The sequence below is a fragment of the Echinops telfairi genome, unplaced genomic scaffold (assembly GCF_000313985.2).
Source record: "Echinops telfairi isolate 266 unplaced genomic scaffold, ASM31398v2 ScPeMD7_7425;HRSCAF=8463, whole genome shotgun sequence".
In the NCBI taxonomy this organism is placed as follows: Eukaryota; Metazoa; Chordata; class Mammalia; order Afrosoricida; family Tenrecidae; genus Echinops; species Echinops telfairi.
This window is the reverse complement of record NW_022111325.1, coordinates 332,107-352,351: the sequence shown is the minus strand read 5'-3', so window position 1 is coordinate 352,351 and position 20,245 is coordinate 332,107. Positions and strand designations below refer to the sequence as shown.

The 20,245-nt window shown below is 56.3% G+C and overlaps 1 protein-coding gene across 1 annotated transcript in view; it reads right to left on the bottom strand.

Moving 5' to 3' along the window:
• Nucleotides 1-5,767: 5,767 nt before the first annotated feature.
• The window catches only part of NPR1 (natriuretic peptide receptor 1), a 17,238-nt gene continuing 2,760 nt past the window's right edge, over nucleotides 5,768-20,245 (bottom strand). Inside the window, exons 2-23 of the mRNA XM_004714626.2 lie at nucleotides 19,937-20,242; nucleotides 18,695-18,894; nucleotides 18,147-18,260; nucleotides 16,992-17,127; nucleotides 16,541-16,632; nucleotides 15,794-15,929; nucleotides 15,296-15,380; nucleotides 13,617-13,737; nucleotides 13,103-13,177; nucleotides 12,699-12,776; nucleotides 12,242-12,346; nucleotides 11,919-11,990; nucleotides 11,676-11,832; nucleotides 11,265-11,420; nucleotides 10,631-10,799; nucleotides 9,780-9,926; nucleotides 9,568-9,691; nucleotides 9,316-9,384; nucleotides 8,919-9,093; nucleotides 8,686-8,784; nucleotides 6,587-6,678; nucleotides 5,768-6,416 (exon numbers count right to left, since the gene is read on the bottom strand). Of these exons, the coding sequence (XP_004714683.2) occupies nucleotides 6,354-6,416; nucleotides 6,587-6,678; nucleotides 8,686-8,784; nucleotides 8,919-9,093; nucleotides 9,316-9,384; nucleotides 9,568-9,691; nucleotides 9,780-9,926; nucleotides 10,631-10,799; nucleotides 11,265-11,420; nucleotides 11,676-11,832; nucleotides 11,919-11,990; nucleotides 12,242-12,346; nucleotides 12,699-12,776; nucleotides 13,103-13,177; nucleotides 13,617-13,737; nucleotides 15,296-15,380; nucleotides 15,794-15,929; nucleotides 16,541-16,632; nucleotides 16,992-17,127; nucleotides 18,147-18,260; nucleotides 18,695-18,894; nucleotides 19,937-20,242 (2,771 nt within the window). The 3' untranslated portion in view covers nucleotides 5,768-6,353. The remainder of the gene's footprint in view (nucleotides 6,417-6,586; nucleotides 6,679-8,685; nucleotides 8,785-8,918; nucleotides 9,094-9,315; nucleotides 9,385-9,567; nucleotides 9,692-9,779; nucleotides 9,927-10,630; nucleotides 10,800-11,264; nucleotides 11,421-11,675; nucleotides 11,833-11,918; nucleotides 11,991-12,241; nucleotides 12,347-12,698; nucleotides 12,777-13,102; nucleotides 13,178-13,616; nucleotides 13,738-15,295; nucleotides 15,381-15,793; nucleotides 15,930-16,540; nucleotides 16,633-16,991; nucleotides 17,128-18,146; nucleotides 18,261-18,694; nucleotides 18,895-19,936; nucleotides 20,243-20,245) is intronic.

Below are 20,245 nucleotides of genomic sequence, written 5' to 3'. Positions count from 1 at the left end.
AGGGAACCAATTACAAGGATCTACATGTGACCTTCTCCCTGGGGGATGGACAACAGAAAAGTGGGTGAAGGGAGATGTTGGACAGTGTAAGATATGACAAAATAAGAATTTATAAATTATCAAGGGTTCATGAGGGAATGGGTGAGCGGGAGGGAGAGGGGAAAATGAGCTGATACCAAGGGCTCAAGTAGAAAGCAAGTGTTTTGAGAAAGATGATGGCAACATATGTACAAATGTGCTTGACACAATGGATGGATGGATGGATTGTGATAAGAGTTGTACGAGCCCCCAATAAAATGATTTTTTAAAAAGCAAACACATATTTTAAAAAGAGATGCATTTATTAAGTTTTAAACAAGCCAAAGAAAATCATCCAGGTGAGGCCATCATGACGTGCCAGGACGCACAACCAGGTGAATCGAGCCCGGAGAAAAAGGGGACAAGCCGGGAATCATGACCGGCGACAGATCAACCATCGCAGTTGCAGGAGGAGTAAAAGGACCATGCTTGGGACCTGTGCCCTATCATGGACTAGAAACACTTAAAGACTGTGGGGGCAGCCGGGAATGCCCGTGTGACCCTGGTACCCCAGTTACCATCCCAGGTGCACCCCGGGAGATCCCGAGAGAGAGGTTGCTCCTCCCTGGACTGGGGAGTGGTCACAATCTACTTTCAATCCCACTGTGCTCTTCACATTGCTGGTCAATGGTCAGAGAGAGTTCAGTGGAGGCTGAATCCTGCGGGGCTCAACACAGGTGTAGACAAGATAGACATAGGCTCTCCCTGTAGCCCAATCGCCTTCAGCCAATCCGGAAGAGATTTCCCAAGGTCACTCCCCGTCAGTCACTGTTCTCAGCACATAAGCAGAACTAACCCATGTAACCGTAGAGCAGCCTGTGAGGTGGGAATTACTATCATCAGTGTCTTACTAGCAGCCAGAGCACCGAGGCACAGACAAGTTAAGGTTGAATGGCTCAGGAGCTGTGCATTTGAATCTTGGCAAGCAGGGGCCAACCTCTTAGCCAACGTCATGCTCCCTCTCCCTTGATTACTGCTGCTGTCTGTTGCCATTGGGCTGGCCCCTGTTGCATGGGGACCCACATGCAGCACAGCAACATGCTGTCCGGCCCCACACGGTCCTCATGAGCTATTGTGCGACTGTTTGGGGAATGGACTATTGTGACTCACGGGGTTTCACAGGCTGATGTTTTGGAAGTAGATCACCAGGCCTTTCTCCCTAGCCACCACTGACAGCCAGGTGGTAGCTACACCTGGGTTGCATTGGCCTGGAATCAAACCCAGATCTAGACTGAGGTTTATAATCATGCCAGTTTAGAGCCCTCAAACCCACGTGGTTAATTAAGCCAAGTTCTTGCTTGCTGGGAGTGTGGTGAATAAGCCAAGAAAAACCAATGGGGTGAGAGGACATACCTACAGTCCAGGTGTACTCGATGCTGTTTACATCTGGAGGCCAAGGCAGAGACTAACACTAGCGTGGTGACAGCTAGCCCAGTGAGGTGCTGTATTGACTACAGATGGATTCAATTATGGCCCCCTGAAAATACATGTTGGGGGTCCTAACTCCAACCCTCGAGCTGTGACCTTGTTTGGAACTAGGGTCTTTGAAGCACTTACCTGTTAGGTTATGGTTGGGTCATGCTGAAATGGGGGTGGGTCTTAGTCCTCTCTGACCCGGGGTCCTCACAAAAGAGAACATGCTCAGCGAAAGGGAGACAAAGGGAAAACACTGCTGGGCTGGTAAGAGAAAGGTGGGGGACCTTTCTCAGAACCAACACCACGGTACCCCCAGTGAGACTTCTAGCCTCCAGAGGCGTCAGGCAATGAATGCCTGGCCTTTCAAAGCACCCAATGTGTGGTATTGATTGTGGCAGTCCTAAAAGGAAAGGGTACAACTCGATGATAGAAACGCCGCCGCTATGTTTATAAATGATCAAGGGTTCATGGGGGAGGGGGGAAAATGAAGCGCTGATACCAAGGGCTCAAGTGGAAAGAAAATGTTTTGAAAATGATGGCAACACATGTACAAGTGTGCTTTACACAATGGATGGATGGATTGTGGTAAGAGCTGTACAAGCCCCCAATGAAATGATTTTTAAAAAAGAAAGAAACGTCGCTATGCAAAGATTCCAGCCCCACCGCTCGGATCCATGGGTACCACAGGTGTGATGTGCAACTGGAGCCCCACCCACCCAGTGACGCCTCTAAACCTTGGGTTAGCCTCCCAGCCAGCCAGATTCCTGCCCGCCTCCTCTTTTTTCCGCTAGAATGGGGTCTGGGAGCAGGTGGGAGGGGCTGGTCTCATCCTCCCCCCCCCCTCCTCACCTCCGCTCTTGTGACCAACCCTCCATCTTGGTGGGTAAACTCTCCTGGAATTTCACTTGCGTTCCAGACCAGTGAGATGAAATCTCTCTGCACAGCGTCGGGTATTTTTGGATCGTTTATTTTTATATTTTTAAAGCGCTTGCATCTTAATTAAAAAACAAAAAATGCCCTTCAGCCTGTAGAACCGGTCTCTGCTGCTAATGAGATTCCCTGACTCTGTCCTGAAAGGTCTAAATCATTAAAAAAGAGAATTACATGGCCTGCTTTGATAAAAAAAAATTGCCCCAGGCCTTGGGCGTTCTTGGGGGGGGGGGGGGACCTCTGTCTCCTCCTGTCAGCTTGATTTTGTTTTCCAGGACTTGACCTTGGGCTGAGCTTCCCTCTGCACAAAGGACCCTCCTACCTACAGCTGGGCTCAGTTGGGTCCTCCTGCCCACAGCCGAGCAGCCTTCTGGCCTGGCGCCTCTGTCCAGGGCGTCACGCGCCCTGATGAGATCATGTATGAGAAAGCCTTGTCAACGGCCAGGCACCGAGGCAGCCCCATGATCACTGCTGCTGCTGTTCTTACCACACACGCCAGGGGAACCCGGGAGCCCCCCACTCCTCTCAGAGGACTCAGCCGGAGAACCCAAAACACAGAGGCCAGACTGCCCCTCCCCTTATGGGTGGAGGTTCCTGCCACAAATTGGTCTCCCCTGCTGGGGTGAGGGGTGTTATTGCTACCCTCAGACACCACCCCTGACCCCTAATGGCTTTCCCAGTGCTTCCTGGCTTGGGGAGCTTCCTCCGGAAGGAAATCTCTTCGGTTCCAGTGAAAGTTCTGAAATGATCAACTCCTTGGGCCTCCTCAACGGCCACCCCCAACCCCCTCCCCTCCCAGTGCCCGCAGTGGAGCCAGGCTGCCCCGGAAGGATCTGACCGGCAGTTTCCTAGAATTGTCTCGCTGGGGCTCCTCAGTCATCCAGCTCCCCGCCCCGCTTCCCCACCCCATCTCTGGCAGTCTCCCTTCCCCGGAGCCCCAGGCCCTCCGGAGCTCCATCTCCCAGCCTGACCCAGATCCTTGGGTCCCACCGGAGTACTCACCCTATGCAGCGGTTCCCAACCTGTGGGTTGTGACCCCATTTGGGGGTCGAGCGACCCTTTCACAGGGGTCGCCTGATTCATAACAGTAGCAAAATGACAGTGATGAAGTCCCAACGAAACTAATGTTATGGTTGGGGGGGGGGGTCACCATCCCATGAGGAACCGTATTACAGGGTCTCGGCATGAGGAAGGTCGAGAACCACAGCTCTACAGGCTCGGCAGGGGACACTGGGGCAGGGGCATCAACAGCCACCAGTCGCCAGGACTCCCCAGCAAGTCGAGCCCGCCAGGCTGCCCAGACAGCCATCGCCTGTGCTCTTCGGGTCCCTGTGCTGCTTGCCCCCAGCGTGAAAGGAACTTTGGGGTGTGAGTTCCCTCACAAGAAATCACGTCTGACGGGGCCCCCGGGGGTGGTGGGGAGCACAGAATGCCAAGAAGGGTCAGAGGCAGGAGGGCGAAGCCGCGTATTGCGATAAGGAAGTTAAATTGAGTCTGGGTCTGAAATAATAGTCGATGACGACAGGATGTACCCAAGCTTGCGCAAATGTCAGCCTTCTTGCAAAATATTCCGCTTTTGCACAGCGTAGCGTTTAGAAAAACCACGTGCTGAGACAAGCAGCTTTGGGGGGAGAACTGCAAACTAAAAAGAATGCGAAGTTCACCTTTTTGAAAAAAAAAAAAAAGACACCTGTGTTATGCCTATTTTGCTTGTCCCAGGCCGGAGCTCGGGGTCGCACTTGGTATTCGACGAGCCTGCTGTGGTCCCTCAGCGCTGAGTTTCAACCCACTAAACCTCTGAAAGTTGTACTCGGTCTCTGCTTGTTTTGTTTATTCATCAACCTGCTTACAACACATCTTTGCTTGGCCCCCAAATCACTCCTCCTTGAGTTTCTGGGAGGCCTACCCTGAAGCCAGACCTCTGAGCTCCCCAGAACCCACCCCGACCTGACCTTCAGGTCCCACTGGGTGTGGGCTCCAGGAAGAGGCTTGGGGAGCTCGGGGCGGGGCCTGTCTGCGCTTGATGAATGGTACTGAAGAAATGTCTGGTACTTTCTTTCCCCACGGGGGAGGTGAAGCTGCAGTCACCTCTCCCCCGCATTCCTGGGGTGGGTGGCTGCAGAGGAGGAGGAGGGCCTTCAGCCCAGCTAAGAGACATCTTCCCCAGGCACACGAAGGGCAGAGTGGACGATCGCCAAATCCCAACTAAGGTGGCACCCCGCAGCGCTGAGGGGACCAGAGTCTTGACAAAGAGGAAAAAGGGATCCAGAACTCTCTTCCTCCTTCCAGGCTCCCAGGCCTTCGGACAGGGCAGGCGTAGGAAGCCTTAAGGTTGGCACCTCAAAACCAGCAGCCACTCCACCGGAGAAAGATGCGGCTTCCTCCTGTGCAGATCTAGTCTTGGAAACCCGCAAGGGCAGTTCTACCGTCCTCTTGGGTCCCTCTGAGTTGAAGCGGCCCTAATGCCGGGGAGTCGGTGTTTGAGAGGGATGTCACTGAGGCAGGATGCCCTCTCCTGGGTTAGACGTGTATCGAGGCAGTCTTTTCCCAGACAGCAAAGGGATTAAACCAGAGATCTGAGGAACCCACTACCACCAAGAAAACAGAACAGGAAGCCTGTGCACCCAAAGTCCCAGCACTGGAGCCTCCCAAACTGTGAGCCAACCGGCTCCCTGAGCGCTCGGGGCTCCTGGACCCTGAGAGAACGCCTCTTTGTTAAAGCGTCTGCTCTGGGTATCTGTCACAGCGGCACTGGGTGACTGAGACAGGCCTTGATAAAGCTGTACAGTTGAAACAGCCAAGAGGGGGAAACAAAGCTGTAAATGTTACTGATATGTAATGAGTGCATTATAGGTCCTCTAAACGAATCCACGGATGAGTATCTGCTTTACAGGGTGGTGAGTAGGGACTGCTACGACCCCCAAAGACAGACATTCTTTGGGTCCCTTAATACTTCTTATGGGGAAGAACAGGATCCTGAGACCTACAGTTCCCATCAAAACCCAAGTGCCCGGAGTTCATTGTGACTCAGAGCGATTCTGTTGGACTGAGGAAAGCATCCCTGTGGGCTTCGGGGGCTGTCGAGGGAGCCCACCCTGCAGTTCACCCTACACCACGGGTCCTTGAGTGGTTCCACATGCCAGGTTGTTACAGAGCCTCCTCGCAACCCAGGGTGCGCTGCGGGGTGGGTGGGGGTGGGGGTTGTTTTGCTTTGCTTGTTTTTCAGACACTGCATCCCCCCACCCCGCCCCCACCTTCAGGAGCTTATCTTACATGATGTAGAGCCTGCGGGGCAGAGCTGTGCATTCCATTCACCCTCTGCCCCCAAGAAGAGACATGGTCGCTGAAGAGAGAGTTTAATGGTGACTGCTCACAGTAGAAGCAATGCATACAGGCCCTGGTACAGCCCCCCCTGCCTGCCCACGCCCCATCTCACCCCGGGAGCTCTGAATCCAATGTTAAGTGGTGGGAAGCAGGGGGTGCTAGCAGCCCCTATGGAGTAGGCCCAGAAGTGGAGTCCCAGCCCCACCATTCCCCTGCAGTCTCTCTTCAGATGGCTGCTGATGTGGTTCTTCTCCCTCCCCAGCAAAATCACAGTGTATCAAGGTTATGGGAGAGGGGGCAGGGACACAGAGACAGAGGGAGCAGGAGTCAGGAACCCTGAATTCCAGGCTGGCCCGAGTCAGGGTGGAGAGTAGATGTGGGGCTGTGGGCTTTGGCCCAGGCCTGTGGGCTCCCAGCTCTCCCTTACACCAGGCCTCAACCCGAGACCCCATCTGTTATCTCCACTGGGCCTAGCACACCTGAACGGCTCAAGCCATTTCTCCCCTCTCCGGCACTGATGGGGCTGCTGCGGCCGAGGCCTGGCCTCTCTCTGTCTCTTCTGGCTCGGGGAAGTGGGCAATGTGGAGGGCTTGGGGAGAGGCAGGTCAGCCCCGAGTGCTACTCCCCCGTTCTCCCAGGAGCCAGTATGTCCGAACCTTGCCTTTGCCCTGTAGGGAAAAAGAGGATGAGGTTGGGGTGGCACAGCCACTCCCCCAAATCATATGAGAAGCCTAGGGATGGCAATGGCGGTGCTGATGAGAAGGGGCCTCGGGGCAGGGGGTCACCCAGGAGCCGCTGGGTGCCCTGAGGTGGTGAGAGCAAAGGTTTCTCTCTTTACCTTCATTTCTACATCCCCTCGAAGCTCCAGTTCAAAGCCGCCCAACTCCTCCAAGACAGCCTTGGTCTCAGATGACAAGTGGATCTTCAGGGCTAGGGAGGATATGGGGGAAGAAGGGCAGGTGAGGGGTGTGGGAGGGGCTGGGAGCAGAAGAGAACAGAGACTGGTAGACAGAAAGGCCCTCCCAGGGGAAGCTTCCTACTGCAGGTCCGGTTCAGCCCCCACCCTCCCAGCAAGATCGCCTGATGGCCCTGCCATCTTGGACTTTCCTTTAGAACTCTCGAGCTGTGCGGTCCAATAAGACAGCCCCACCTGTCACGTGCAGGCACTGACATGTAAATGAATCAAAATGAAATACAATAAAAATTTCCATTCTGCTGTGGTACTTGCCACGTGTCCAGGGATCAATGACCACATGCGACTAGTGGCTCCCGTACTAGATGCCACGGGTCCTTCTCATACTGCAGAGGGAGCCCTGGTGGCATAGCGGTAACACATTGCGTTGGGCTGCTAGCCACAAGGTCAGTAGTTTGAAACCACCAGCCAGCTCCACAGGAGAAAGACAAGGCTTTCTACTCCTGTATAGAGTTATAGTCTCAGGAACTCAGAGGGCCAGTACCCTGCCCTATAGGGTTGCCCTGAGTCAGTATTGACTGATTTGAGTTTTTAATCACTGTAGAAAGTCCTATTGGATAGAACTGCTCGAGAGTGTTACCAGGCTCCAGGGAGGCAGCGTTGCCCACTGGGAGGACGCTCAGCCTTCGGAGCCTGCTCTGCTTCAGCCGGACCCCAGCTCGGAAACTAGCTTGCTATAGAACCTTGGTATGTAAAGCAGCAGAGTGTCATTCTCCTGATCTGTAAAATGCTGAGAGTGGCAGTACCCATCGCAAGCCTTGTTGTGGGGGTGCAGGGTAATGTCCCTGAGCTTTGGAAGCAGAATCCAGCACACAGGAAACGCTACAAGCCTGGATGCTGTCAGCCTCATGTCACCGAGCCCCTCCTTTTATGATGGAGGGAACGGAGGGGGCTGAGTTGATTCTGACTTGTGGCCACCCCCAGCAGCACTGTTCCTCCAGTAGGTGCCCTTCGCTTAGGTCTCCTCCTTCTGCAGTGCTGCTGGGTGGGTTTGAACTGCCAACCTTCCAGTTGAGCTGATTGCACAAGCCAGGGGCTGGGGGAGGAGCTCTGCCCACTGAGGCGATCAGCCTCACAGTGAGGTCCAGACCCTAGATCCTAACTCCGGGCAGGTCACTCTTCCCTACAGCTCTCCTGCTTACCCCTTGCCCCTACCACTCCTGGGCCCTTCATCACAGCTGGCTTCTACTGGTGTTGAGATGTTTCTGAGAACGCGCTCCTAGGAGACTGGGCTCCCCTCTGTTCTACACTCAGAGCTCAAACACAGTGCCAGAGAAACCTGGGCTCGCACAGGCCCCTCTGCACCCCCGGGGGCGGCCCTTCTCCCACCACAGGCTTGGTGGAGTCCACCTGGAGTCCCCAGCTCGTGGGTCTGGGTCATCTTAGGACCCCAGGGTCTAACTCTCAGTGATCATTCAAAACGTGCTTGCTGAACTGAATTGTCTTGAGTCGAGCAAGACAGGAGAGAAACAGGAGCCCATCCACGGGGGAGGTGGCTGTGTGCCAGGGCTGTGTTCCGTTCTTCACAGACCTGAGATGGGTGTCCCTTACAGATAAACCGCAGAGGCCAAGGAAGGCCAGATGGCAGTGCTACTGCTGGGCATTTCCTATGGGCTTCTCCCATGACCCAGATGAGGTCAATGTTTTATTCTGTCATTACCCAGGAGGAAAGGTGGTTGTAGCAGCCAGTGCCCAAGCAATGGGGCCCTGAAGGTGGGCTTCCAGCTGGGAACTGGGGAACAGTGCCCCGAAATAGAAATACTTCTTCCTCATTGGACCAGAGGGGAGCTGGGTTTTGGATTCGGTTAAAGGTGACCCTGGCCTAGGCTGAACCATTATAAGACCTTGAAGGAGAGAGAACTAGGAGGTGACCCAAGGGGGCACAGGCTGTGTGGGGTTTCCCTCAGCCACCCGCCACCCCTGCTCTTCCCAGCCCTGGAGGGGGGACGGGGAGAGCACTGTACCTTCCCCATTCGACTCCATTCTGGAGGCCGTGTTGACCGTGTCCCCAAAAAGGCAGTAGCGGGGCATCTTCAGCCCCACCACGCCGGCACACACAGGGCCTGGAGGTGGGAGCACAGCCTGTCAGACGGCTGGGTGGGAGGAGGTCGAGGGAAGGGGCGCTGGGGACACTGAGGGGCACGTTGCGTCGTGGGGAGACTGGGCTACTGCCCGCCCTTGCCCTTGGCTGACTCACCTGTGTGGATACCTATGCGCAAGCGCAGCTGCTCCTGGGGCCGGTGGCGGATGCGGAAGGAGCGCACGGCGTCCAGCAGTGCCAGAGCCATGCGGGCCACCTCCGGGGCGTGCAACCGCCCGTTGCGCACGGGGAGCCCGGACACCACCATGTACGCGTCGCCAATGGTCTCCACCTGCGGAGCAGGGAGACCGACTTTCCTTCTCCGCACCCCCAGACGCGTCCTGCGCCCTGGCATGCCACCCCCTGGCCCTGCCGCCCCCTGCAGGCCTTTTCTTGGGGCTCCCTGTGTCTGCCACTGCTTGGTGACCTCATGTCACTCCGCCTGCCTCTCGCCTCTTTCTGACCCAGCCTATGCCTGCCTGTCTGTCTTTGCCCCACACCCAGGGGCCCTCACCTTGTACACATCAAAGTTGTCTATGACGGCGTCAAAGCAGGTGTACAGGTCGTTGAGCAGGGTCACCACCTAGAGGAAAGGGGGTGGGGGGCGGGGCCGGGAAGGTGGGAAAACGAAACCAACCAGGAGGCAAGCCTGGGAGGATGGAGATGCTAAGCCCAACCGGCTGTGCTGCCGTTCCTCCAACAACCCACCCACCCCCCCCAACATACATACCCAGGCTGAGGCCCAGGCCCAGGCCCAGCTGCTCACCTGCATGGGCGTGCTCTCCGCCGACAGGGCCGTGAAGCCCACGATGTCACTGAAGTAGATGGTGACACTGTCGAAGGCCTCCGCCTGGACCGTCTCCCCTCGCTTCAGCTGCTCAGCCACAGAGCTGAGGGTCAGGGACAGGCAGGGTCAGGGGGGGTAGGGGGTGGACAGGGCTGCCGCCGGGAGGGGCATCAGCAGGGGGAGGCACTCACTGGGGCAGGATCTGGTAGAGCAGGGCCTCAGCCTTGCGTTTCTCCTCCAGGTAGGCCTGTGTGCGTTCCTCCACCAGTTCCTCCAGGTTGTTGGCGTACTGCTCCATGCGGGACAGCAGGTTGTCCAGGATGTTACTGCTGTTCTCTCTAGGGAGGGGCGAGCGGTACGTACTCACCTGCCGGACCCAGGCTTCCTGGTGGCACACACACACACACACACACACACACACACACCACCAACCCTTCGCCCAAGCACAGTGGGGCCAGGGGTGGGACCACAGAAGGATGGGGGTGGCAGGGATAAAGGTAGGAAAAAAATTCGAGGCACCTCTGCGACATGTACCTGTGAGTAGGAAATGCACACTTTGTGAATCTTTGTGGAACCCAAGTGAGTGAAGGAGGAGGCAGGGAGAGGCAGAAAGGGGCAGGGGTCAGCCGAGAACAGAGGGATCTACAGGCAGGCTGCCCGGGGTATGTGTGGAGGAACTGGGCCCAGAGGGGCACATGGGCAAAGAGATTAAAGGGTGGGCTGGAAGCTCCTGCGGAGAGCATCCATCGAGACTGCAGGGGAGGAGGTGGTCAGCTGTGTGGCCCCTTGGCTCTGCACACCCCTGTGAGCAGGCAGGGCCTGGGTGGGGATGTTGGTGCTAATAAGGAGGATGAAAGGTTGGGGACTGGGTGGTGGTGGGGTTGCTAAGCCATATGGTATTCACACAGGAGCATGTGGGGCTGTGGTGGATGGGGCCAGGCTATGTAAAAGGGGCTGCGAGGGGGTTCCCTCTGCAGATTTAAGTATGGGCTTTGAGACGGGTGGGTGGGGCGGGCAGCAGGGTGGACTGTCTGCTAGCCACCTGTTAAACTTGCGCAGCATCAGGCGGATGTGCTGAAAGGGCGGCCGCTCCTGGGGGTCCTCAGCCCAGCACCGCTGCATCAGCTGCCCCAGCTCCTCCAGGTGGCTCTGCAGGTTCAGGGAGGGCCGGAAGGGGGGCCGCTCACCACGAGTCACACGCTCGATGATCTCTGTATTGGGGGGAGGGGCTGAGTGGTGGGGCTGGCCAAGGGCCTATCCAGAGGCAGATGGCAGCTCACTGGGGCCAGGTGGGGACATCCAGGCCCAGGGCATGGGATGGGATGGGCACCCGGGCAGAGACCCGCAGTTGCTCGCTTGTCAGTGTGTCAGAGTCATTGGGAAAGTTTTGTGGGTGGTTCCAGGAGAAGACCATGGTGGCCCAAAGGGTTCAGTGCTCATCTGCTAGTTGAAAGGTTGGCGGTTCAAATCTAGCCAGTGTAGCCTCTGGAGCCAGGCCTAGGGATTTGCTCCTGAAAGGCCTAAGCCTTGTGACCTCAACAGATCAGTTCCACTGGACACGTGGGTCACAACAGGTCAGAATCCATTCTAGGGCAGCCAACGACAAACAGTGCTTTCTGGGGCTGTGGGTACTTTGAGGTTATGGCGGGGGCAGCAGGGGAATGTGGTCCGCTCACCTTTGGGGCTGAGGTCCAAGCCTTCGACGTGGAAGACCCCGCTCCTCAGGGCGACCTCCTGAAGGATGATTCCAAAGCTGTACACGTCACCAGCCTGGGAGCCCCGGGAGGGGGGCGATGCCATTCGCAGTAGCTCTGGAGCTGTCCACAACTTTTCTGCAAGTCAGAAGTCAAGGGTCACCTCTGGGTGAAGGCTGAGGGGGAAACAAGACCTAGAGGCTGTAGCTGGGACTGAACTGGAGACTTTGCACGTAATGTTGAGGCTAGAAGAGTCTTCGACCCACTCCGTCTGCCCTGGCTCTTTGACATTAGCGGATTAAGCCTGGGTTCAGGAGACCAGCACCTGTGCACATCAGAGCCCTGCCTCCGCCTCCGTTGGGCTATTGTTAGGGGTTAGGAGTTGAGACTCACTGGCATAGAGGGTATGTCCTGGCTCTGGCTCTGGGCCCCTGAAGCTCTGTAGCCCATAGTCAGTGATCTTGAGCACAAAGCGCCCATCTACCACACAGTTGGACGACTTGAGGTTCCCATGGGAGCAAATGGCTCCGTTGTGCAGGAACAGCATGCCCTGGGGAAATAGGGGAAGACAGGAGCCTCCGTGGGAGTGCTCAGGAGAGAGGCAAGCGGCCCCTCCCCACACCTCCAGCGGGCTACCTTGACGATGTCGTTGGTGAGAGAGTACCGGAACATCCAGTCCAAGGTGATGCTCTCGTTCTCCAGAATGTCCTGCGGGGCAGGGGGTCAGAGCCACCCCGAGGCCTCCCCAGGGAGGTGGGGGGCACGCAGGGGGCCAGCTCACCCAGAGTGGCAGAGCAGGACAAAAACGTGGGTCTCCTCTAGTGCCACTACCCTCCTCCCACCCCCACCTTACAGGTGAGTAAAGGTCAGAAGCAGAGAGGGAGGGAGAGAGAGTTGCCTGGGGGCATATGGTCAGTCAGGTACAGAGCCTGGCTTCCTGACACCCCTGTCCTCCTCACCTGCAGACTCCCACGGGGACAGTACTCTGTGAGGATACAGATGTTGGGAGGGTCGGTGCAGGCACCCACAAACCTGGTCAGGTGTTCGTTCTGCACGTCCCGCATCTGCAGGTGGGACCGCACTCCTCACCCCAGTGCCCTCCATCCTCAGGGGCCCGGGCTCCTGACCTCACTCTGTGCTCATCTCCCTGGACCTCCTTGGGGATCCTCTCATGCTCTTTAGCCCACCCTCTCCCAGGGTTTGCTGCCCACATCTTCCTCCTCAAACCAACACCCCCAAAAGCCCCTTTAAGGACCTTCCGCCAGGGTCTCTCCAGCAATCCCTTCTCTCATCTCGCCTCCTCATTCCCACCTGTGACCTTTCCTTGTATTCCTTGCATAACCAAGGCCCTGGCCAACCCCTTGTCTCCCCCGGCCCCTCCTCAGGGCCGCTGCCTTCCCCCCAGCCCCACGTTACATGCTTCAGTTCAAACAGGACGTTTCTGGTCAGCTCAATACGTTTACGGTTCACACGCTTCACAGCCACGAGGTTGCCCTGAGCGAGGAATGGGGACGGTCACTGTGTGTCCTGGGAAAGTCCAGCTGCTAAGGGGCAGCTCATCCTGCCCATGGGACCCTCCTCTGCTCCCCACAGCCCGCCCCAGAGCCCCCAACTGCTTTCTAACATCTCATCTCCACTTCCAGGGTTCCCAAGGACTTAATCCAGCCTGCCAGCCAGCCCCCACCCCATGCCACCCCGTGCCCCTCACCCCCCCTGCTGCCTAGGAATCGAATTTGTTTCTTGAGGACCCTTCCCTAGCCCTCCCTCCAAGCACACTGCTGTTCCAGGCTCACAGCACCATGGTCTTTCCCCAGGCCCACCTTGTAATATGCCGTCTTGGCAAAGACTTGGAACTGACCCTCTGTGGTTAGCAGGGAGCCGTAATTGGAGCCTCGCTGAGGAGCAGAAGACCAGGCGAGATGGTCAGCCTGTGCCCACCCCGTGGGCCCACTCACCACCCCTGCTGTCTGAGCTCTGTCCTCACACCCAGCCCTGTTGATGCAACACTCTCCATTGAATTCCACCGCATAAAACCCACCCCCACTTACGTGTTGGGGTTTTCATGTGTTCCCACGTAGCAGGAGGCTTCAAAACGTGTGTGGGAAACTTCCATTCACAAACTTTTTTTTTTTTTAGGCCCCTCTTACACTTTCTCCCTTGACCTTTGAGATCAAGGGCCCAGTCTCAGAGATAGACTGTAACTAGCTCAAGGTCACACAGCAAGGGTAGGCAGAGCTGGGTCGAGAATCCGACTCTTCACCCTGGCAGCATGCCAGCCCTCCATGCCCGCCCTGCCCCCTGTACCCAGCTCCTCCCTGCACTGGCTCTTCGTACCCCGCTTAGGGTCAGCCGGCTGCCCGCACTGCGCAGGTGCCGCTCAAGGCTGCTGGGCTGCAGGTCCTCCCAGTGCACCCGCCATAACTCCGAGGCCAGCTCCTTCTCCAGCTGCAGCTTCCTGGGGATGGGAAGCCCATGTCTGAGGCCGAGTCTGGGTTACCTCTGAGCCCCGGCCTCCACCGCATGCACGAAGAGAAGCACCCCGCCCCCCCAACGTATGCTAAGAGACCAAGACTGTTATTAGCTGGTGTCTGTCCAGCTGGCTCCGAGAAACAACATGTAGAGCGGAATGCAACGTTGCCCAACCCATCTATCTGCATAGCCACTGGCAGCGCCCGGTCCATTGTAGCAGCTACTGAGTGCTGTCAGAGCCTTTCAGCCTCTGTGTGTGTGTGTGACAGAGAGTGTGAGTGTGAGTGTGTGTGTGTGAGAGAGAGAGATGGGGGGCTCATCTTCCAGCACACTTGCAGCTAATCTTCTGTTGTGACCCTGTGACCCAGAGGGTTTTCAGAAGTAGGTTGTGAGGGGACCTGTCTGAGTCCGGAAGCTCTGCCGAAATCTGTTCCCCATGGGTGACGCTGCTGGTTCTTGAAGTAGAGGTGACCTAGGAGCCAGCATCACAGCCACATACAAACCAGCCCAGCCTGATGAGCTGGCAGCCCAGACGGGGGTAGGAAGACCGATAGGGGACAAACATCTCCCGGGCTGGCAATCAGGAGGCCTGGATGAAATCCTTCCTCCCTGTGACCTTGAGCAGTCCCATCATTAATCAGTGCCCATGTCCTCATGGGGGAACTGGGGACACTATTTCAAAGCGTCGTTATAAGAATAAAAGCAATATTGGGTGTGGATGTGCCGAGCATGTGTGTATGCTCAACCGGCTCGGATTTTCTCCCTTCTGTCTCACTTCCCTAGATCGGGTGTGGATGTGCCGAGCATGTGTGTATGCTCAACCGGCTCGGATTTTCTCCCTTCTGTCTCACTTCCCTAGATCGGGTGTGGATGTGCCGAGCATGTGTGTATGCTCAACCGGCTCGGATTTTCTCCCTTCTGTCTCACTTCCCTAGATCGGGTGTGGATGTGCCGAGCATGTGTGTATGCTCAACCGGCTCGCTCGGATTTTCTCCCCTCTGTCTCACTTCCCTAGATTGTTCACTTCTGAACGTTTTATTTTGTGCCTCCCGCTGGAAGGCAGGACTTGGGCCTTCCTCTCGCTCTCCTCGGCTCTGGGTTCAGCATCTGGTTCAGTCACCACCCTCCCTGCTCAGCTAACACGGCCCCACCTCCAAGTTTTGGAACCGTTGCTTCCCATCTGATCTGCAGGAGTAGGAAGGGAGGGGACACCAGCCCACAGATCTGCTGAGTCCACGCGACAATCCAATGCTCCCCATTCCTTTGCTGCTCCTTGGATCCACCCCCACCCCCACCCCCCAGATCTCCTCTGGACACTCTCCTCTCTGTCTGTCCTGTCTCCTCTTTCTCTTTCCTTCTCTCTCTCTCTCCTCCCCTTCTCTCTTTCTTTCTCCCTTCTCTGTGTCTTCAGGCTATTTAGTCTCTTCTCTGCCCCCTTTCCCTCCATGTTGTCCTCTTCCCCCACCCATTTCCCTCTGATCCCCAGCCCTCCTCTGCCTCTGCTTCCCCGTTTCCCCAGCCCCATTGGCCACCAAACAGCTCACCTGTATACGAAGAAAGAGACGGTCAGAATGCTGAGCAGGGAAAGGCTGCCCACCAAAGCCAGTACCTCCAGGGTAGAGAAGTAGTCTGCAGGTGAGAGTCCAGGTTGCAACAAGAAAGATTTGGGTTAGAGAGCGGGAGGAGGGACCTTCAAAGAGTTCACCAGTGAACTCAGATGAGGTCTGAAGTTTAAGTAAAGACAGGCCAGGGTTTCTTTCTCAGGATAGGAGAAGAGTACTTAATGGCTCCCCTGGGGGTAGGGATAGGAGAGCCCTGGTGGCGTAGTGGGTTATACATTGGGCTGCTAACCACAAGGTCAGCAGTTCAAAACCACCAGCTGCTCCACAGAAGATGAGAGGCTTTCTGCTCCCATAATGACAGTCTTGGAAACCCAAGAGGGTCTGTAAGTCAGAATCAACTCAATGGCAGTGAGCTTGGGCTTTTAAAGGGGGGAAGTGCCGCATCTCCAGAATGGAGCCATGGAGACACGGGGTGATCACCTTGGTTGCAGGCAGGATCCTCATTGTCAAAGCCACATTTGGGGATATCAGGAGGAGGGTGCCCCAGGGGCCAGTTCAGTTCCCGCCCTGGCACGGCCACCAGATCCTGGGAGGTCCCATTGTAGTTCAATACAACCTATAAGGGAGCCCGCCCGAGTGGTGGGCGGGCAAGGCCTGCGTGAGGGCTCCTGTCCCCATTCCCTAACTCTGCTTCAAGAACCTGTCGGGGCTGCCCACTGTTCACTAAGCAGAGAGGCCTCGTACTGGTGCCCCAGGTGATCAATGCATAAAGGCTGGGAAACGTCTAAGGGCGTTGGAAAGACAATGCCATCCATCCACTCAAGGTGGTTATCACCTTGGGTTGAAGCAATTAGAAAGCAGGGAAGGACTGTGTCCCCCTCAAGTCCACAGTCCCAAGCCTGGCCTAACCCATAGCCCCCTCCTGTCGGAAGCCTTCTGTGGGTGACCTGGCCCTTGGGTCTGCCTGTTCTAGCTGTGCTTGCAGTCTGCCTGGCTCTGTTGGCAGGGCATCCTGTGACCTTATGAGACAGGGAGCTTCCAGAGGGCAGAGGGGGTCTCCTCCTCGGGGTAGGGCCTATGAGTGCCTGCCGTTCTGACTGGCCCCGCAGCCTGGAGCTGCATCCAAGGCTCTCCCAACGTGACTCTGGCATCAACAGCTACCCTAGTACCTGGTAGGAGGATGGGCTGCCATTCTAAGTTGGCTATCTTTGAAGAGCTCAAACATACCCTGAAGATGCCAGTCTCAGGATCCACATCCCAGAGGGAGAAGTCGGTCTCCCTATCTCCGTTGCTGTCAATTTTCAGGTATCCCGTCACGCCTGGGGACATGGGGCAAGATGTCACTGGGGGACGAGAAGGGGATAACTAACGTCCTCACATGACAGAGAGGCTGAGTACGGAGAAGACCATGCCCTCACTCTCCAGCCCCGGGCCTCTGTCCGATCCTCCGCACACGCGGATGTATGTGCTGCAGAATAATCAGAGACCACTGTTTCGGCAGCAGAAGTGGTTGGTGTGGAGCACACCAGAGAATGCCCAGCTGGGCTCTCCCCAGACCAGAAATGAGGGCCGGAAGGATGCTGTGGAGGGTCTCTGAGTGGCAGGAGAGGGGAGGAGACTGGTGTGGGTGAGTGCCTGTGCGCTGCCCTCCCGAGGGGGCCCATTTCCAGGTTCTGACCTTGGAAGCTTCGGTTCCACATCCTCCACGTGATGTCCTTGCCATCAGTGACAGTCCCCCCGTGCGCCAGAGTCTCTGTGACTGCCTGGACGTAGAGCAGGAGCCCGTCGTGGAAGGATGCCGGGATGATGTTCACCTGAAGGGCAAACCGAGCTTGGCTGGGATCAGGATGAATGATGGACACAGGGCCGAAGCAGAGCCCTTGGGCAAGGGAAACTGAGGCACTGAGGACGCAGAAGAGCCTGGGCTTCAGTAAAAGCCTCGTGCAAAACAAAAAAACCACATCAGTGCAAATGAGGGGGAGGGCAGAGTGGAGACCCAAAGCCCACCTGTAGACAATTGGACATCCCCTCACAGAAGGCTCACCAGGAAGGGACCAGTCAGTCAGGGTGCAGTAAAGCACCAACAAAATACACAACTTTCCTCTAGTTCTTTAATGCTTCCTTCCCCCACTATCATGATCCCCAAGTCTACCTTACAAATCTGGCTAGACCAGAGCATGTACACAGGTACAGATAAGAGCTGGAAACACAGGGAATCCAGGACAGATAAACCCCTCAGGACCAATAATGAAAGTAGCGATACCAGGAGGGTAAGGGGAAGGTGGGGGGAGTAAGGGGGGAACCAATCACAATGATTGACATATAAATCCCCTCCCAGGGAGACAGACAACAGACAAGTGGGTGAAGGGAGACAGCAGTCAGTGTAAGACATGTAAAAATAATTATAAATTATCAAGGGTTCATGATGGGGGAAGGGGGGGAAATGAGTTAATACCAAGGGCTCAAGTAGAAGGAGATTTTTTGAAAATGATGATTGCAACGAATGTACAAGTGTGCTTGACATGATGGATGGATTTATGGATTGTGGTAAGAGCTGTACAGCCTCCAATAAAATGATCTTAAAATTAATAAATAATTGCCTCATATGAAAGAGGTTTTATTACTTCTAAGACACCTTGACTTCTAAGGAGGCTCCCCACCTTTCTGATGCTGAGTGGAGTTTCAGGGAGGTAGAGCGTTTTACCTGCGGAACAAACAAGGGGGGAGGGGCGGGGCGGAGGGAAGACCTAGGTGGCAGAAAGGACAGCAGGAAGCCATGGAGTGGAGGTTGCAGGTTCATGCAGGAGGGTCTAGGGGCAGAAGACCATCTCACCAGGCCATCTTCCATGGTGAAGTTGAACTGCTCATGGGCCAAGTGTTTCAGCTGCTTCAAGAATCCTAGGTACTCCGGATTATCCGGCACTTTGTAAGTGATGATCTTGGCAGCCTGAGGAAAGGGTCATTGGAGAGGGGTGAGCTGGTAGACGCTTGCCTTCCTAGCACCCTGGGGTCCCACCTGTCAAAGTTGCATCTCTGCTTAGCTCAAGGTCAAACGCACCCCTATTTTGCACGTGGTGATGCCCCTCCCCCACAAAAGCAAGAGATCGGATGGGATGGCTTCTCCAAGACCTGTCCAAGCCTGCCGGACTTTGATGTCCAACCAGGTCAAGTCCATTTTCCAATCTTTTCTTGAGCCTCTTGGTGCTCAACCTCACCCCACAGAAGCCCTCTGTAGCCTCCTCACACCAGATCCCTGGACTCCATCTTTTAGTTCTCTGTGAACATTAAGAGACTTTTTCTTGGATTCCCTTCAGACCCTGAAGGACCCAGTGTCCAGAGATGACATGCCAACAGCTCAGAGTGCCCCAACCTGGGCCTCACCTGAAAGGCCTGGTGGGCATTGTCATCCTGCCCATCCCCTCGCTCCCAGGGCCTCTGGATAGCAGGGCCCTGTGCGCCTTGCAGGCTTCGCCCAAAGAGGTCCAAGTGGAAGAACACGTAGTCTCCCCCACTCAGGCCGGCTTCCAGGGCCAGGAGCATCAGGGTCCTGAAGGTATCTGGAGAGCTGCAGATGTAGATGACTGTGGGAGAAGGAGGCGTCAGGAGAGAGAAGCCCGGGCTCGTGGGGTGAGGGACAGGAAAGACCCCAGGTAAGAAAGGTAGGACACCTAGGGGAAGGCAGCTCAGAGATGGGGACACTAGAGACCCCGGGACTGACTCCCTGTGGTGGGCATAAGACACCTCCGGGCTCACTTCCGGATGTAGCAGAACAATGAAGTGTGGGAAGAAGAGGTGGAGAGGGTGGAAGGGTGGAAAGATGAGAGAGTGAGGGAGAGGTGGGGGAGGAGAGGGAGAGGGAGAGGAGGAGTCTGCTGGACAGGGACTAGAGGAGGAAGCGTCCAGGGGGCAATGAGAGGAGGAAGAGAGAAGGTGGTGAAGAAAAGGGAATGAGAACAAGCCAGGGGCGTCTGCAGGGACCCGGCTATGTGCAGAGCATTTCCCCCTCTGCCAACTCAGTTACCAACCTGCAGATGGGCAGCTGGAACCCACCCATGCCAGAAAGGCCTGGTGAGCTGCTTCCACCAGAGATTAGCAACCACTCCTCAGAGATCTGATTAGCCAAACAGCCGGTGGTTATGCCAAAACGGATCGCAGTACGAACCTAACCACGACATCACTGAGGAGCGGGGCCCAGACAAGTTGGCACGTACTCTAACTTGGGTTACTCTTCCCTTGCCCCTCACATTAGTGATGCCAGGCCTGAATAAATGACCAGATAGCAGATTTTAAAAGTATGGTCATTAATGAAAAATGCTACAATGTTGCAATGCTACAGAAGGAGGTAAGTCCATAAGAGAGGGGTGGGTGTCTAGCTAGCCAAAAAAACGCACATTTGGCTCTGTAATGCATGGGGCCAGCCCTGAGTCCGAATGGATTCGACAGCAATGGGTTAAGTCCAGGGAAGCCAGTGGGACAGAGGTGGGAGAAGCAGAAGCTGGAGGAGTTGGAGGAGAGGAGTGAAGGGTGAAAGGTCGAGGGAGCCTGGGACAAGAATGAAGAACCAGCCACCCGGAGGCCCCCGGCCAGGCCGAGCGGGGGCGGCTGGGTGTGGCGGCCACGCACCTCTGCCTTTGCGCCGCACTGTGCGCAGCAGCGCGGCGTAGTGGTCGCGGTCGCCCTCGGCGAACTCCAGGTGGTCCACGGTGATGTTGAGGCGTTGGCGGACCCGCACGTACAGGCCCTCCACGACGAAGAAGCAGGGCTGGTCGTCGCTGGGCTGGTAGGCGTAGAGCACGAGCGCCTGGCGTTCCCAGCCCAGCCGTCGGTGCAGCGCCGCCACGAAGTCGCCCAGCTTGGCGTGGCTGGGCCCCGCGCGGGTGGTCAGCGCGAACTCGTCCTCCCCCCGTGCGCCAGAGTCTCTGTGACTGCCTG